At 32.8% G+C, this 19,653-nt stretch overlaps 1 protein-coding gene across 1 annotated transcript in view; it reads right to left on the bottom strand.

The window, feature by feature from the left end:
- LOC150087767 (pseudouridylate synthase TRUB2, mitochondrial) overlaps positions 1–19,653 on the bottom strand; it is a 72,000-nt gene that overhangs the window by 17,537 nt on the left and 34,810 nt on the right. The window contains exon 7 of the mRNA XM_090369873.1: positions 5,589–5,661. Coding sequence (XP_090225999.1) covers positions 5,589–5,661 — 73 coding nt within the window. The remainder of the gene's footprint in view (positions 1–5,588; positions 5,662–19,653) is intronic.

Genomic DNA, 19,653 nt, shown 5'->3' with positions numbered 1-19,653 from the left:
TATTTAGGAACTTAAGGAACCTTAAGGGTTATATTTAGGAACTTAAGTTATATATTATACATGACATGACAACTAAAAATTAAAAATAACAATTCAATAAGCTGAAAAATCATGTGAATAGCAGACATTACATTTGAATCATGTAAAGGATAAGCATTTTGTTAAAAACATATATCCACATATTCTACAAAGATGTTCCTGCAAACTGTTCAGGAGTGAGTTCAATGATGTGTCTGCTCAGCAGTCAGTTTTCCACTAGAGAGTAGTGGAATTTTGAACAGTTGAAAAATTTAAACTTTATATAAATAACACCTGATTTCACAACATTACATCAAAATTACTGTCAAAAATCAAATCAATTAAAAAAAAAAAAATCAGAAGTGTGGGGAAATCCCTGACAAAGATCTGTGATTTCTTTATTAAAAAATCAATACAGTACAATATTATGCAATACAGGCAAATCCCATATAACACGATACTTCTACAACACTGTTTTGCTCTAACACGATTAATAAATTGCGGAAGTCCTCACAAAACATGATATTTAAATAACACAGTTTCAATCTAACACAGAATTTCAGGGAACCTTGTATAACACGAGAAAATCCTACTATTATTATGTTGGATGCAATTTTTCAACATTTCCATTTTTTTTTTTTTTTTTTTTTTTTTGTGAATCTCTGCTGTTGACTCACTAGTTGTCATGCAAAAAAATTATTGGGAAATCCCCGTATTTTATTTTGTTCGGAAATCCCCATGTTAGGTTCTGTGCTATTGAACTTGTGCTTGTTTGAGACCACGAAAAAAAAAAAAAAAAAAAAAAAAATTGTGACTTTGAAGCATTACTAAACTTCTATATTGGAATAAAACTACTGATTTATCAAAAGAATGGTTTTTAAATTGTTTTGTGCCAGCTGTGGAAAAATCTAGTAAAAGTTTTATTACTATTGAATAACACTCCAGGCCATCCAAACGATTTAAGTCATAGAATAAGTCATAGAATATGTTGAAGTACTGTTCCTACCACCTAATACAACGTCTTTAATTCAGCTATTAGATCACGTCATTATATCTACCGCTAAAACTCATTATGTCAGAAAATTTATAATGGATTTTGGAAAAAATTGATTCCGAATCTATTGAAGTGATGGAGGCATGGAAACATTTCTCAATTGTAGACTGTATTGGAATCATAACTTTATCACTCAAAGAAATAAAACCATCAAAATTAAAACTGTGTTGAAAAATGTATGGCCGTTCAGTTCATTCAGGAAATATGGTCAAACTGGCAGAAAATGGAATCTGTGTGATAGTAGATATTGCTAAGTCAGTAGGAGGGGGAAGGTTTGATGATATGACTACTGAAGACACTAAGGAATTACTGGTAGAAAAGAGGCTGGCGAAGCTGATTTGGTGGAAATGGTATAGGAGGTAAACCAAATCAATTCAGAGGATGACAGTGCAGATTAAAATTCTGAAGTTCCAAATTTTACACTAAAAAGTATACAGGAAGGCATAAACTTAGCTGAACAATTAGAATCTTATTTTCTGAATGCAGATCCTTCGACTGAGAGGAACACAAATTTCAAAAGGGAGCTTTAAAAATGCTTAGCTCCATACCATGCAATTTACAAAGATATATCAAGCAAAAGCAAACAAACCCATATTACTGATTTTTTAAAGAGAACAAAAGATACACGAAATCTAGATGCTGCAGAAGAAAGTTCAAAAGGTGAAGATATTCTGCAACAGAGAAAACGTTCTTGTTTGATTGTGCTTAGTAGCAGTGAAGAGGCAGAAAATTAAATGAACATACATTATCTGACATATATGTGTCATATAAATTTGTAAGACATTTGTTCAGTTATGTTCTTTTGGAACGTAATCCCCCTTTTTGTACTGGTTCTTAGTCCTGTATAAAACGGTTTCGCACTACACAAGATTTTATGGGAACCTAATTACCATGTTATACGGGGGTTCCCTGTAAACTGAATGATAAATATATTGTAAATTGATAGCATTAGCATTAGCAGAGGCATTTGATGCAAGAAAGCAAGCTCATGAAGCAACAGCCAAAAAAAAAAAATAAAGTAAAATAAATAAATAAAAAATAACCACTTCCACTTCACCCCTCTGTTTGTTCGAAATACCTGTCCAGCTGAGCCTTAAACTTATTTAGGCTATCACCTTCCACGACAAGGGATGGAAGTCTGTTCCACCTACCAACCACCCGCTGGCTAAAGGCAAATTTCCGCACATCTATCTGTACTTCTCTTTACTCTGTACTCGTTCCAGCAGCTCTACATCCTTCTTGAAATGAGGCCTCCAGGCCTGTATACAGTACTCTAGGTGTGGCCTGACCATTGCCTTAGCCGACCGGGCTAGCCGAGTGGGTAAAGTACCTGCCCGGCAACCCCAAGGTCGCGGGTTGCGGGTTCGATTCCCGCCTCGGGCTTGGATCAAAGTACTGCAAAAACCTTGGGAGGTGCAATATGGCCACAGAAGCCGATGCGCCAACAACTACCAAAAAAAAAAAAAAAAAAAACCATTGCCTTATACAAGGGAATAATCACCTCCTTATCCCTGCTAGAAAAATTCCTATGTATCATTGACAATACACCATGAGCTACTCTTGCAGCCCGTCTGCACTGCTCAGAGAACTTCATATCTGCCTGCACAACCACCCCCAGGTCCCTTTCATTCTCTACCACTGTCAGTGTAGTACCACAGAGTTGATACGTTGCTCTGGGGTTGCTGTTTAATTTATGGATAATTTATGTAACTAAAATGTATTTTTATGCTATAATCCTGTTAACTCAAGCAGTTCAGAAATTTTGATATCCCCCTTGCATTAATTAATTCAGATTACTAAAATTTTATTTAATCCCTCAACAATTCACATACATTTATCCGGTGATGTAGCAAACATATGGTGATCCAGTGCAATGCAACATGGCAGCATCCTGCAGCCAAAGAGAGAGAGAGAGAGAGAGGGCCTTGATATTCTTATATCAAACCATAGGGGGCCCAAAAATTGATTTCTGCACTGAGACTCCACAAGGATTTGCTACACCACTTCATTTATCCAATTTTTTCCAAAAACTCTCAAAGCATGTGCATTATAAATACAGTCAGTCCTCGTATAGCACAATAGTTGTGTTCCTAGAAACCCTCATGCAATGCAAAATCATGCAATATAAACAACAGGCCCTATGGGAAAAATAGGGTTAGGTGCCGACAATCCAAGATTGAACACACATTTGTAACCAAAACATTACCAAACACAATAAATAATCGTAATAAAACACGTAAGTATTTTATTACGATTATTTATTATTATGCGTAATAAAATACGTAATATGTAAGCATTTTAATTACTTAAGTATTTTAAGTAATATGTAAGTATTTTATTACGACTATTACGTAATAAAATGTTGCTAATGCTTTTACTTCTATCATAAGCAAACTTTTTTGTTTGATTTTCTATCCAAACAGATGACAGCCGTTCCATCTCTTCCAATTCTTTGTGTCTTAATCTAATGGATTTTAATTACACTTTGAGTTGTTCCTGCTATGAAAGTTGTTTTTATTTTCTCTGCATTCTTTGTAATTCTCGGTGTTGCCTCATTTAGGTCTGTAGCACGTGCAATATCATATGGTCTTTCATTTCGCTCAAAGCGTTTCACAATTTCATATTTTTTCTCTATCGACAGAAGCAGACTGGCCATAAGCCTTACCAGAGAAACCCCCGTGGGCTGGAGCCCAGTGTGATTTTGGCCATAAACGCTAGTATGAGGTCACTACAAATTTTCCCCGTTAAGAATTTTTGACCCAGTCCACCTCTGTTTATCGATATTGCTTTTGTTTTTCTCTGTGAATCTGCAGTGTCTTCACCAGGACACTTCCTTTTCACACCTTTTAAGTATTTTACTCATTTTTAGGAAATAAGGCACAATTACAAAACGAGGAGGCACTGCTTGATACACATAAACAAAGCTGCACGCGTGTAGCAACTGAATAAACAACACCGTGAAGGCAGAGATACACTATCAACACCTCACATTTTACTAAAGCACATTTCTAGGGGTTACTACCATAAAACAATAAAAACAATTTCCAGTTGCGTTTCTGCGAGTGGAATCTTATAAACTGGTAGTAAACTCGATCTAATTGCATTTGCGATTATACTGATAGCTGGAATTGTGTTGGTTTTGACGTTATTATGGTGAAATGTGTTTCCCCTTCACTGATATAAAAAACAAGCATTTTCAGAATCTTCTCTTCATTCCTATCGTGTTGCGTTCAGTTCGGGTGATTCCGCGCTCGACTGCCATTTCTTGTAAACACAAAGGCGAATCGTGCATAAGCGAATTCGGTTTGTGTTATATAAGCTATCGTTCCCCTATTTATAAATCGTGTATGATCGAATTCGTGTAGTGTAAACACGTGTTATACGAGGACTGACTTTATCACAAGATGATTTTAACAGCACTCTTAACAGATAGGTGTGGCAGAAACTCTATTCTAGTCCTCACCACTAACTAGGATGGATTTAACATAACTATTCCAAGCCACATTTTAGGCATAATCAGCATTAATAGCATGGAGAAAAAAAGGATTAATTTAATTATCACTGACAGTTTCATAAACAGTTATATATTTCCATCCTCAGAGTGACAGGAGGTTATTGGGGGTTGCAACCTGTCTTTAAGTTGTTATCATAATCAGATATCACAACTCCACTTGAGAAATACATGCCACAGAACACCAGAGATTCAATATACACAAAGTACATTTTGAGAGACATATAAAAATTGCTCTGTTAGGAGGTGAGAAAAGGCAGGAAATATAAAACACAAAACTTTGGATGAACCTGTGATGCAAACTCTGTCATAGATGCCAACTTTTGATTTTCCAAAAAATGGAAATTGTGTGGCTGCAAGCAGGAGAAAAACAGATCTTTTCAGAAAAAGTATGAGGAAGGCAGAAGATTTTTTTGAAAAACTAAGAGGTTTTTAAAATCCAGACTTTGGACCTGACTGAAATCAAATTTCACTCACCATATTATGCATTTTATATTAAAATACATCCATAGGATTGTTTACCGGTATAGTATGCTTCCGAACGTCAGCTAGGATATTTCTGGTTGGATTAGCTGTTAGACATCAACTAATTATGACTGCTTCAAGAAAGATACTGCTGAAAACTTTGCCCTCTTCAGAAATGTTGATTATTTTCTCACATACTCAATGTGCTATGGGGAATCATTAAAATACCAAGCAGGACTTGGAATAATTTGTTATATTTCAAGCCTTCCTTGTGCATTTGTCAGTTCCTCAACCAAAGGCAAAAGGGGATACTGCAAAATATCATTGCTTCATCTATTTCTTTATCTTTGACAATGCCAAGAAGTACAGGAAGCTTATCCACAATTTAAAAATGATGCACAGCCAACTGAGTGCAGGTTTAATGTTATTTTACATCCTTTTTTGTAGCAGAACAACTATCTTTTTTAATATATAACGTTGCTAACTCTTATATCACATTTTGCAAAGTTTTTTTTTTTATATATGTAATCATAAACTTACCTGTATGCATGCGTTTGATGAGCATTTTGAACGCCGGCCAATGTCCGATCTAGATTTTCCCGCCTGATATGATCTAAAAGTGAAATTTAAAAAAAAATTTTTAAATTATCCAAACTAATAAATCACTATGGCACATATATAAAGAAATGTGCAAGAAGGCAAAGTATGTGTAAAATTGGCTAAAGAAAAATCTTTAGCCAAGAAAAGATTTAGAAAACAGGTAACAAGAAGGTGGGAAAAATATTTTCCCATTTAGTTAAAAATCTCAGAATAGGGAGGCCCCCATAACCATGATAATCAAATATGAGAAGGGCACAAAGTTAAACCAAAACAAAGTTTGTTTCAAAAATATGATATGGAGTATATACTCTGATGATATGCTAAACAAAGAAGAAGAAAAGATTGTAATGGGAGGAAATTTTCGACACTATCTCTGTTATTGAGGAAGGTCACAAAAAACATCAAATATGAAAAGGCAGCAAGTGTAGCTGAAATAAGTCACAAAATGCTGAATGCAGCTGTGAAAACACTGTCATGATAGTTACATCACAACGTCCAGAGGTTGAATCCAATATAACAAATGAGCAATAGAGCAAATTTTCAATGTGAAAATTACAAACTACAGAGGAATTTAACTTCTCAGGCAAAATCTATGCAAGTCCAAAGAAAAGAAAGAGAAATGTTACCAAACATAACCTTAGAGAGAAACTTTAGGCCAAACAGCAGCATTCACCATTTCAGGACTTTTTTATAAGTTGAAATAAGTTGCCATGCTCCCATGGCAAAAATCTCTATTTAGTGCTTGATCATAAGTACCTAGAAATATGCTCTTTCAAATTTTATTTAAAAAAATATGGTATCAAGGGTAATCTTTTAAAGAGAATAAAATGTTTGTATAAAAATGGCAACTTTGCATTGAGGAAGTAAAGCAGAAGTGCATCTTATTTCCACTTTTTTGTATAATTTATATGAATTACTTAGAATGTAAGTAACTGGCAAAGTTCAGTGTGTAAAAATATGTAGAAACTGAATATGTATCATTATGACGATATTGTACTATAAAAAAGCAGACTGCAAGATTTAAGAATCTCTGAATAAAAGAGATAAAGACTGTGGAATTTGGCATGAAAATTAGTTACACAAAAATGAGCGATGGAAGTTAGAGAAATTAATAAAATTTAGGCTGTAGCCTAAATAACCAAAAGAAAATGGGAATAGACTTTAAAGAAGGTGGAAGATCAGTCATGGAAATAAAAAATAGAATAAGTAAAGAAGTGTAGAAAGTTAGTTAAGCTAGTCATTTGGAGCAAAAGAAGAAATTAGCAATGGACAGATTTATCTGTTTATAACATAGTTTTTAAGCCTATTTTAGCCTGTTTTAAAGCTTCAACTTCAACTTTCAATCAAAATCTTTATTTTTTGCATAGGTTGAAAGCTACACAAAAAATAAAGAAATTGACTGAAAATTATAATTTTCAGAAATGAGTGTTTTAAGGTGGATATGAGTAACAGATGAAAACAAAGGCAAGACCATATTACAAATGAGGAAATAAAATAAGATCTTGGAGTAATAAATATCCAATCAAAAGAGTAAAGTAAACTTAGGATGGTAAATACATATAGAAAAGAGCAGCAAAGGAGATTAGTTACACAGATATCTAAAGCAAAAATCTACCAAAGAAGATAGATCAATGGGTCAAACAAATAAAACCATTCCTGATGAAGGTTAACAAACTAACCAAAAGCTTTTGTGTGTATCTAATTTAATATATGTATGTTTTCCAATTAATATTAAACTTGTCATTATTTATTCTGTCTCCATTTTGCTCTGTCTACAATAATCCACAATAGTAAAAACCATCCCTCAGGAATGGTTTTGTTTGTTTGATTATAACAGGGTGTCACATAAACAATTGGTCTGTGTGTTACATTTCAGTGGCACAGAAGATCCTTAGGTCAACAAACTCGTGATATGATCTGTAAATGGAAGAGGACTGGTGCTGAAACCTTCACAAAATAGCCAAAAAAAAAAAAAACCTCAAATGCTAATGAAATGTGACAGGAGAGTCCCACAAACAATCATTTACTAGGAATGCACGTTGAAGTCACAGTACACACAGGCCCTCAGTGAGATGATTTTGACATGTGAGCACCAGGCACAGGATACTGAATGATATGGGTTACCAAAGTCATGCAGCTGTCCACAACCCACTAATCACCCCAACCAATACCAGATACAGTCTAGCTTGGCCTGCTAGACCTGCCATTCTTGAACTGCAGACTAATAAAAAGCTGTGCTTTGGAATGACAAGTCACACTATGTGGTTTACCACTCTAACTGTCATGCCTGGGTGTGGTGGGTGCCTGGAAAATGCTCCTGCTGGACAGTATCTTCCTGACAATGAATTTTGGCAGAAGCAGTGTGATGGTCTGGGGCTGTATATCATGATTTGGCTTGGGACCATTCGTTCTTTTGGAGAAAACCATGAATGCTGAGGTCTATCTAGATGTCCTGGCCAATAATGTGAGGCCCATACCTGTATCGGCAGAACAATTTCCATGTCATACTGCTAGCATTATGACCAGCTGGTTTGAGAATGTAAGCATCAAAAAGGCAGACTGGCCAGCCCAGAGCTCTGATCTCAATCCAATAGAGAACTTCTAGGATGAATTGGATTGTCTGGGTGTGTGTGTGTGTGTGTGTGTGTGTGTGTGTGTGTGTGTGTGTGTGTGTGTGTGTGTGTGTGTGTGTGTGTGTGTGTGTGTGTGTGTGTGTGTGTGTGAGGTGAGACCATCCAAAAAAACAGAGCTGAACTGTTCACCACTTTGAAGGCCTAATGGTAGAAAATATCAGACAGTTACAAAAATCCATGGAGACTAGTGGCTATCATAAAGGCTAAAGTTTCAATGCATATTACTGGTTTTCCTGTAAATAAAGGTTATTTGTAGATATGCAGGTGTCTGAATATTAATGGTAGGACAGTGTATATGTCTACAAGTAAATTTAAATAAATTTAAAAATGTGCCATTTTATCACAAAAGGTTTATTTTATGAAAGTAAATTTTTCTGCCTGCATGTTGATCATGCAATCCCCACTTGTTTGAATGGCCCTGCAAGCAAGCAAACATTAGAAGAAAGACCTGCTATGATTGAAAATCTAACAAACAGAAAATTGTGAATGAAAAGATTACAGTTCAAAAAGACTGATTTGTATACTACAGTTCAAAAAGACTGATTTGTATACTACAGTTCACAATGACAGTATCTTAGTGAATTTACACAAATAGGTATAACATTTGATTATGATGATTATGCAATAAAGAAAAGTTTATCTAAAAAAAGCTGCACTGAAATACTGCTTTAAAAAAAAGTTATTAGAACAGCTATGTAAAACTCCTCTGCGAACACAAGTACAACTCTGTACCAATACCTAGTACAGAGTTGGACCCCCTTGTCACCAGCAGTAATGACAACTTGAAGATTTTGGAGAACACTTGCCAAAAATTTTGGATACATTTCATCAGAAACAAATCATCACTTTCAATGATCTCATGCCATCAAGCTCAAAATTAATGTTACAAAGCTTCCCTGAATGGTTAAATATAAGGCTGAAGCCTGGTTGGGTAACCATATTCTATAACCCACTCCTGTATGATATATATATATATATATATATATAATTAAATTAAAACGACAGTAACTGTAAATAAGTAAATAATATTTATGAGTCAATGCAGTTGCAAGCAATCATGCAAAGCACCCATAATGTCTATAATATTACAGATAATAGAAAGAATAAGCAAATAAATCCAACAATAATACCATCAGGGACCTAAGATAACGCAAAAAAAAAAAAAAAAAAATTATCGCTTTTTACCGACAATCTAGATGACGTCAACTGGGGCCAACCACCCAGAATGAAGGCAAAAAACGACAAGAGGTTCTCTGTTTCTGTGATGATTAATATATGCTAAGTAATTTAAATCTAAACCAAATGTAAACCACTATAGGCCTAAAGTAAATCGAATATAAAACGAAAGATGATAATAAAAATTTTAGCAATATTAGAATCAAAGGTAGGAAATATAAGTAAAATATAAATGTAAGCATATATTAATCATCGTTGACCCGACAGAGAACGTAATTTAATGATTAAAATAAGATTAAATATATAATACATACTACATATTGACCGTATCTAGGACATAATGTAATAGTCGTCAAAATAATATGTGGTGCCCCCTATGTGATGGATACGGTAAAAATAATTAATTAAATTAAATTAACGCATTGAGAAACATGCAGATAGTAAGAAGAAAAACTAAAGGAGTAGGAATAATAGAACCTGAACTCCACAAAGGCGAAAAATAGTGGTATAGATAAGAAATAGTTTCTCCTACGTCCTCGGATTGCCCTAATAATTTTGGAGAAATAAAAATAAAGAGTGTAGGACAGTTTAAAGACATTACAAGATATAAGTTGTGGCTCGGGTATGCCCGGGATCGCAAACCCGTTCCTATAGTAGGACCCTGAGCTGAATTTGCATGTTATCTCAGCGTGAACTTAAGTAAATTTAAATAAATTTAACTATATTAACTATATATTTAAAAAAAAAAAAAAAAAAATGATACACTGTAATTTGCAAGCCGGTGGGTACAAGTTTTCTACGCCGTAAGACGCCAAGAATGCAAAGTGTATCCTATTTACATATATACATGGCACTAAATATAACGATTATATTGAAAATTATATTAAAACAATAGGTTCAGAAAACAAATTTTTGAAATTAATAATGCTTATTGCTTTCCTGAAATGATATTTCAGGTAAGCGATGGGGAAATTATTATTGATCAACTTGCCGTACAACACTGTTAAGCCCGCTGAACAATTTTTATTACTATTGCAGATATAAGCAATCCTTAGACATTGTGATAAAATTATATTAGCATGCACTGATTTTGATATATTAGATTTCCAATTTGTAAGGCTTACTACGTTAAAATTGAATGCATCTCTTTTATTATATACGTTTACGTCTATATTATTATTATGCAATATTTCTATATGAAGATCCAGATAGTTTGCTATAGTATCAGAACTATTAGTTTTTTCCAATACAAGTTCTACCGGATATAATTTACTGTAATCCTGGACAAAATGTGGACAATTAAAAACACATATATCATCTACGTATCTATATATAAGTAGGTTATCTTGGAATTCTCTTTCTGTATAATGTAGATAAAGGTTTGCAATTATGCTTGATGCTGGACTTCCCATAGGGGTGCCAGTGACTTGCAAATATAACGATGTTCCGTCATATACATAATTATTAAAAATGCATAATTTTATTAGAGTATCCCAATAGGTTAAATCAACCTTTATAGCATTTTTATTTTCTAAATATAGTTTCTGGAGGACGACTTCTAAGTTATTAAGATTAATGCTCGTAAATAGACTGTTAAAGTCAAATGTTTGTATTTGATGAATATTGTTATTTTTTAGAGCATTTATAATAGGTAAGTTATTATTTATTATAATAGTTTTATTTAAGTTATTTAATATAATTTTAAGTAACTTTTCTAACGTTTTTCCAGGAAATTTAGCATAACTATCTCTACATGATGTTACGAATCTAAAAGCAATCGGTGTTTTATGAAATTTGGGTATGCCATATATAAATGGAAATTTTAGGTTATTATACTTTAATTTTAATTTTTTATGCAATGCAATTAATTTTTTGATGATTATATTATGGGAAGATGCTATCTGTTTATATGTATGGCTAGACTGTAGTTCATTTTTAATGATTTCTATATAATATGATTTACATATGATTGCATAATTACAAGCAGCTTTGTCAACGGGCGTAATCACAAAATGTTCATGTATATCTTTGAGCTGCCTATTTATTAATTTGGTATTATATAGATTATCTTGTATGAATTTCAATTGATTATATTTGCTAGATATGATATTTAGCATTGTAAATAGCCACATGTGGTATGCCTCAACCGGTATGTTATGGTTGTATGCTGATTTTATACAATATTTAAGTAAATCTAGATATAACAATTTTTTAAAATTAGATTTAGTAATAGGTAAATTAGGTCGAAATTTAAAACCCAGTGATAAAATATCTCTAAGTTCAGGATATGGAATTATATCTAAATTGCCGGTTATAATGTGATTATGGTTAGGATCCACGTATCTATGAAATGAAGGTTTGTGGCAAACACATGTATCCTGTCCGATGTTAATATTGTGAAGATTTGTAGCTATTGTTTTATAGTTACACGCTTTAAGACCAAATGGTCTAGAATATCTAAATCTGATATTAATATGTAAGTTATTAATAGGCAGCAAGTCATTGCGTAAATTAATAGTTTTATGTATATCTAAATCATCCATTAATTTGTTTTGAAAGTATAAGATAAGGACAGAATTTTCTGGCTGCTTGTTAACATTCAAAATATGACATCTGAATTTGACAATGTCTGATATGATGTGCATAAGATGAGAAGATACAAAGACGTAATCATTGGTTTTTCTATTTAGTGCTTTGAGTACACTAAGTTTAATACTGAAAAGTGTGTTATGAATTTTACTGATATTTATAGGATCCGTGTCCCACATTTTGAATAAATCTATGAAGTCTCCTAGATGTTCTCGGTTGCTATTATGTGTGTTGGATTTTCTATATTTCCTATTGCGATTATATTTACCAAGTTTGGCAATTTGAAACATGTTATAAACGCAAATATCTTTTAAATTATTCGTCAAATATTTTTGATTAAATTTATTATTTAGACCGTATGGATATAGTGTTTTATATTGTAACATGCTAATATCTTCTTGCAATAATCTATCATTTGCGTTATTAATTACGTTAAGTATTGAAATGAAAATATTACTAAAGGTATGTTTTTGGAAATGTCTAAATTCAATATCGTGTTCCAAATTACCTGTTTTCTTGCTGGATTTGTTATTATAAGTTTTAATATCGGAACGATGAAGGTTCATTCTAATATTTAGTTTATTGCTAGTTTGACCAATATATTTAACATTGCAAGTACGACATGTGATCATATATATGACGTTATTCATTTTACAAAATATATGTGAATTCGTATTAATTGTAGCATGATTTGGATGCATATAGGGGCAGGTAAGACATAATTTGTTGTTACAAGGTTGAAATTTAAGAGATGGTGATCGGATATTAGTGCCAGAAGCATTATATGCTAAACTGCTCTGTAAAGTGTGTGATATTTGTGTATGTGTCGATGTATTAACATGGTTAGGATTACTATCCAGGGCAACAATAGTATCCTCAGTCACTTTTATCCTACTCTGCCGATGTAGTATATTATTATTATTATATTTAAGTGACATAATAAGAGCAAAGTTAATATAAAATAAAGTAAAAGCAAAGTTGAAATAAAATAAAATCAAGATGCGCAATCATAAATCCATGAAGGTAAAATTAAGAAGGATCGAAACAGTTAAGAAAATAGAAAAAGAAGAAAAAGCAATCCTAGGTAGTGTGTACTTAACCCAAGCAAAGCTTATGTATTTATAATTAAATTAAAACGACAGTAACTGTAAATAAGTAAATAATATTTATGAGTCAATGCAGTTGCAAGCAATCATGCAAAGCACCCATAATGTCTATAATATTACAGATAATAGAAAGAATAAGCAAATAAATCCAACAATAATACCATCAGGGACCTAAGATAACGCAAAAAAAAAAAAAAAAAAAATTATCGCTTTTTACCGACAATCTAGATGACGTCAACTGGGGCCAACCACCCAGAATGAAGGCAAAAAACGACAAGAGGTTCTCTGTTTCTGTGATGATTAATATATGCTAAGTAATTTAAATCTAAACCAAATGTAAACCACTATAGGCCTAAAGTAAATCGAATATAAAACGAAAGATGATAATAAAAATTTTAGCAATATTAGAATCAAAGGTAGGAAATATAAGTAAAATATAAATGTAAGCATATATTAATCATCGTTGACCCGACAGAGAACGTAATTTAATGATTAAAATAAGATTAAATATATAATACATACTACATATTGACCGTATCTAGGACATAATGTAATAGTCGTCAAAATAATATGTGGTGCCCCCTATGTGATGGATACGGTAAAAATAATTAATTAAATTAAATTAACGCATTGAGAAACATGCAGATAGTAAGAAGAAAAACTAAAGGAGTAGGAATAATAGAACCTGAACTCCACAAAGGCGAAAAATAGTGGTATAGATAAGAAATAGTTTCTCCTACGTCCTCGGATTGCCCTAATAATTTCGGAGAAATAAAAATAAAGAGTGTAGGACAGTTTAAAGACATTACAAGATATAAGTTGTGGCTCGGGTATGCCCGGGATCGCAAACCCGTTCCTATAGTAGGACCCTGAGCTGAATTTGCATGTTATCTCAGCGTGAACTTAAGTAAATTTAAATAAATTTAACTATATTAACTATATATTTAAAAAAAAAAAAAAAAAAATGATACACTGTAATTTGCAAGCCGGTGGGTACAAGTTTTCTACGCCGTAAGACACCAAGAATGCAAAGTGTATCCTATTTACATATATACATGGCACTAAATATAACGATTATATTGAAAATTATATTAAAACAATAGGTTCAGAAAACAAATTTTTGAAATTAATAATGCTTATTGCTTTCCTGAAATGATATTTCAGGTAAGCGATGGGGAAATTATTATTGATCAACTTGCCGTACAACACTGTTAAGCCCGCTGAACAATTTTTATTACTATTGCAGATATAAGCAATCCTTAGACATTGTGATAAAATTATATTAGCATGCACTGATTTTGATATATTAGATTTCCAATTTGTAAGGCTTACTACGTTAAAATTGAATGCATCTCTTTTATTATATACGTTTACGTCTATATTATTATTATGCAATATTTCTATATGAAGATCCAGATAGTTTGCTATAGTATCAGAACTATTAGTTTTTTCCAATACAAGTTCTACTGGATATAATTTACTGTAATCCTGGACAAAATGTGGACAATTAAAAACACATATATCATCTACGTATCTATATATAAGTAGGTTATCTTGGAATTCTCTTTCTGTATAATGTAGATAAAGGTTTGCAATTATGCTTGATGCTGGACTTCCCATAGGGGTGCCAGTGACTTGCAAATATAACGATGTTCCGTCATATACATAATTATTAAAAATGCATAATTTTATTAGAGTATCCCAATAGGTTAAATCAACCTTTATAGCATTTTTATTTTCTAAATATAGTTTCTGGAGGACGACTTCTAAGTTATTAAGATTAATGCTCGTAAATAGACTGTTAAAGTCAAATGTTTGTATTTGATGAATATTGTTATTTTTTAGAGCATTTATAATAGGTAAGTTATTATTTATTATAATAGTTTTATTTAAGTTATTTAATATAATTTTAAGTAACTTTTCTAACGTTTTTCCAGGAAATTTAGCATAACTATCTCTACATAGATAACTATCTCTACATGGGTTTGTTAAGGGTGACACGAATAATTACAGACCAGTTAGTTTAACTTCTGTTCCGGGTAAAATAATGGAGTCACTGGTTAAAGATGCATTGCAGGATCATCTAGACAAGACTGCAGCAATAATTCAGACACAGCATGGGTTTGTTAAGGGAAAGTCTTGTCTGACAAATTTGATTGGTTATTATGATGTGGTCACAAAGGAACTGGATGCAAAAAATAATTTTTATATCATATACGTGGATTTCAGGAAAGCTTTTGACACTGTTGCGCATGGAAGACTACTGTACAAATTGGAGCAGAATGGTATTAAGGGTAAGTTGCTACAATGGATAAAAGGATGGTTAAGTGGGAGAAGACAGAGGGTGGTAATCAATGGGTGCTGCTCTTCGTGGACTAATGTTATTAGTGGAGTCCCACAGGGTTCGGTGTTGGGTCCACTGTTGTTTTGTATATTTATCAATGATATTGATGAAGGTATATCAGGCTTAATGTCGAAGTTTGCAGATGACACGAAGGTTGGCAGGGTTGTTAATGACAGTAATGGCAGTGTGCTACTGCAACAGGATCTAGATAATTTGGGCAGATGGGCTAAGAAGTGGCAACTGAAGTTTAACCTTGACAAATGCAAAGTACTGCATATGGGTAGAAGTAACCCCAGAGAAACGTACCAACTGTGTGGTACTACACTTAAGGTGGTAGAAAATGAAAAAGACCTGGGAGTAATTGTGCAGTCAGATATGAAGTTTTTTGAGCAATGTAGACAGGCTGCTAGGGCAGGTCATGGGGTTTTGTCAATGATATATAGGAATTTTGCTAGCAGGGAAAAGGAGGTGATTGTCCCTCTGTATAAGGCAATGGTCAGGCCACGCCTTGAGTACTGCGTACAGGTCTGGAGGCCTCATTTTAGGAAGGATGTAGATTTGCTTGAGCGTGTACAGAGAAGAGCAACACGATTGGTGAGGGGAATGAAGGGATCCTCTTACCAAGAGAGGCTTAAGTTCTGCAAATTGCAGTGGCTGGAGACTAGGCACCTGCGCGGTGATCTGATTGAGGTCTATAAGGCCTTGAATGGGTTGAGCACGCTGAATTCTGATGGGATCCTCCCACTTGTTCAGAATACGAACCTACGGGGACATAAGTTCAAATTAAGAAAGGATAGATGTAGAATAGATGTGCGGAAATTTGCCTTTAGCCAGCGGGTGGTTAATTGCTGGAACAAACTTCCATCTGTCGTTGTGGAAGTTGATAGGTTAAATAAATTTAAGGAGGAACTGGACAGGCAATTGGAGGGTATGGTGTGATTTTTTTTTTTTTTTTGGCTGATGCTGCATAAGCTCCTACACTTGCTTTCTTGCATCAAGTGCCACTACTACTACTACTACTACTACATGATGTTATGAATCTAAAAGCAATGGGTGATTTATGAAATTTGGGTATGCAATATATAAATGGACTTTAACTTTAATTTTTTATGCAATGCAATTAATTTTTTGATTATTATATTAGAGGAAGAGGTTATCTGTTTATATGTACGGCTAGACTGTAGTTCATTTTTTATAATATCTATATAATATGATTTACATATGATTGCATAATTGCAAGCAGCTTTGTCAACGGGAGTTATTATAAAATGTTCATGTATATCTTTCAGCTGCCTATTTATTAATTTGGTATTATATAGATTATCCTGTACGAATTTCAATTGATTATATTTGTTAGATATGATATTAAGCATTGTAAATAACCACATGTGATAAGCTTCAACCGGTATATTATGTTTGTATGCTGATCTTATGCAGTATTTTAGTAAATCTAGATATAACAATTTTTTAAAGTTAGATTTATTAATAGGTGGATTAGGTCGAAATTTAAAACCCAGTGATAAAATATCTCTAAGTTCGGGATATGGGATTATATCTAAATTGCCGGTTATAATGTGATTATGGTTAGGATCTACGTATCTATGAAATGAAGGTTTGTGACAAACACATGTATCCTGTCCGATGTTAATATTGTGAAGGTTTGTAGCTATTGTTTTATAGTTACACGCTTTAAGACCAAATGGTTTAGAATATCTAAATCTGATATTAATATGTAAGTTATTAATAGGCAGCAAGTTATTACGTAAATTAAAAGTTTTATGTATATCTAAATCATCCATCATTTTATTTTGAAAGTATAAGATGAGGACAGAGTTTTCCGACTGCTTGCTAACATTCAAAATATTAATTCTGAATTTAAATATATCCAATATAATGTGCATAAGGTGGGAGGATGCAAAGACGTAATCATTGGTTTTTCTATTTAGTGCTTTGAGTACACTAAGTTTAATACTGAAAAGTGTGGTGTGAATTTTACTAATATTTATAGGATCCGTATCCCACATTTTGAATAAATCTATAAAGTCTGCTAGATGTTCTCGGTTGCTTTTATACGTGTTGGATTTACTATATTTCCTATTGCGATTATATTTACGAAGTTTGGCAATTTGAAACATATTATAAACACAAATATCTTTTAAATTATTCGTCATATATTTTTGATTAAATTTATTATTTAGACCGTATGGATATAGTGTTTTATATTGTAACATGCTAATTTCTTCTTGCAATAATCTTTCATTTGCGTTGTTAATTACGTTAAGTATTGAAATGAAAATATTACCAAAAGTATGTTTTTGGAAATGTCTGAATTCAATATCATGTTCCAGATTACCTGTTTTCTTACTGGATTTGTTATTATAAGTTTTAATATCGGAACGATGAAGGTTCATTCTGATATTTAGTTTATTGCTAGTTTGACCAATATATTTAACATTGCATGTACGACAAGTGATCATATATATAACATTATTCATTTTACAGAATTTTACTTCTAATTCAAATATTTCAAAATTTTTTCTTAATTAATTATCTTCATTCGATTTATTTATATTCGATTTATATTCGGCCTATACTGGTTTATATTTGGTTTAGATTTAAATTACTTAGCATATATTGATCATCACAGAAACAGAGAACTTCTTGTCGTTTTTTGCCTTCATTCTGGGTGGTTGGCCCCAGTTGAAGTCATCTAGATTGTCGGTAAAAAGCGATAATAATAATTTTTTTTTTTTTTTTTTTTTTTTTGCATTTTCTTAAGTCCCTGATGGTATTCTTATTATTGGATTGATTTACTTTTCTAATAATATTATATATATATATATATATATATATATATATATATGCAATCTGCCAATTAAATAACAGGACTGATTTTTCCTGTCCACACTGTAAACACTACATTAAAAAAATAGTGCACCATTTGAAGCACTCGAGTACACTCTTGCTCTTCTGATAGAGAAGATGTGCAGGAATATCACTTCAGTAGTTCTCAAGTCACAGCCACAGTAACAGGACATTGGTGGTACACTGTGTCAGAAATTTTAAGATGGAATAACATTCAGTAATTAAATTTTATTTTAAGTTTGGGTAAAAAATGCAACACGGAAGCATTCAAAGACCCAAAAAGGATTTATGGAAATGAGTGTCTATCCCATACATGTGTTTGAATGGTTTGTGCTTTCGTGACAGATGTGAGCTGGTTGAGGACAATCCAGACTGGGACAGCCAGTTTCCATTTGAACTGAAAGAAATATCGAGAGAATCTGCAATCGTGTAAATGAAGACCAAAGAATCACCACCCGTATGATCATACGGGTAGTGATTCTGACATGTTGAACATTAATAAAGAAATGGTTTGTGTCATTTTAAAAAATGATTTAGGGGAGCAAAAGATTTTTCACAATTTGTGTGATACAGCTTGAACCTGGAACAAAAGCAAAAAAGAATCAATTGTTGTGATTTCCTTGAATCTGTTGAAGATGATCATGACATTTTGGAATGAATTGTGACAGGCAATGAGAGTTGGTGCTTCTAATACAACCTGAAAACAAAAAGACAAAGCATGGAGTGACAATTGCAGAGCTCACCCAGGCAAAAGAAGATTCAACTTCAGAAATCTCACATCAAGATGATGCTGATCATTTTATTCAACATCAAAGGAACATTCACAAGGAATTTATCCCTTAGGGCACTACAGTCAATAGCCATATTATTTGGGTGTCATGCAATGTCTGTATGAGCACAGGCATCAATGACACATCTATGACAATGTGCCACCACACACAACCCTCAATGTGAAGCAGTTTTTGGTAAAGAAAGTGATCAAAGCAGTTTTTGGTGAAGAAAGTTGCTTCCAGACCTGAGAGAGACCTAAATTAAGTCACTGTTTATGAAAGTGATTAACCTCAAAGCTGCTTTGCTGAGCAAAATTAATAGACAAAAGATTAAAAAAAATTTTTATCACATACCTCCACATTCAAATTAAACAATTCTAACATCCTGAAAATGCTTCTTTTTTTTTTTTAATGCATTATTTATTTTAGTATATAGTTGCTTGTAATATTTTCCATTCACACAACTTCCATGGTTAAACTTTTCTGTAAATAGTGACTTATTTGAACACAAAAAAAAAAAAA

The sequence above is a fragment of the Mastigoproctus giganteus genome, chromosome 3 (genome assembly GCF_048544385.1).
Source record: "Mastigoproctus giganteus isolate SK-2022 chromosome 3, ASM4854438v1, whole genome shotgun sequence".
Classification (NCBI taxonomy): domain Eukaryota; kingdom Metazoa; phylum Arthropoda; class Arachnida; order Uropygi; family Thelyphonidae; genus Mastigoproctus; species Mastigoproctus giganteus.
This window is presented reverse-complemented; position numbering and strand designations above follow the sequence as displayed.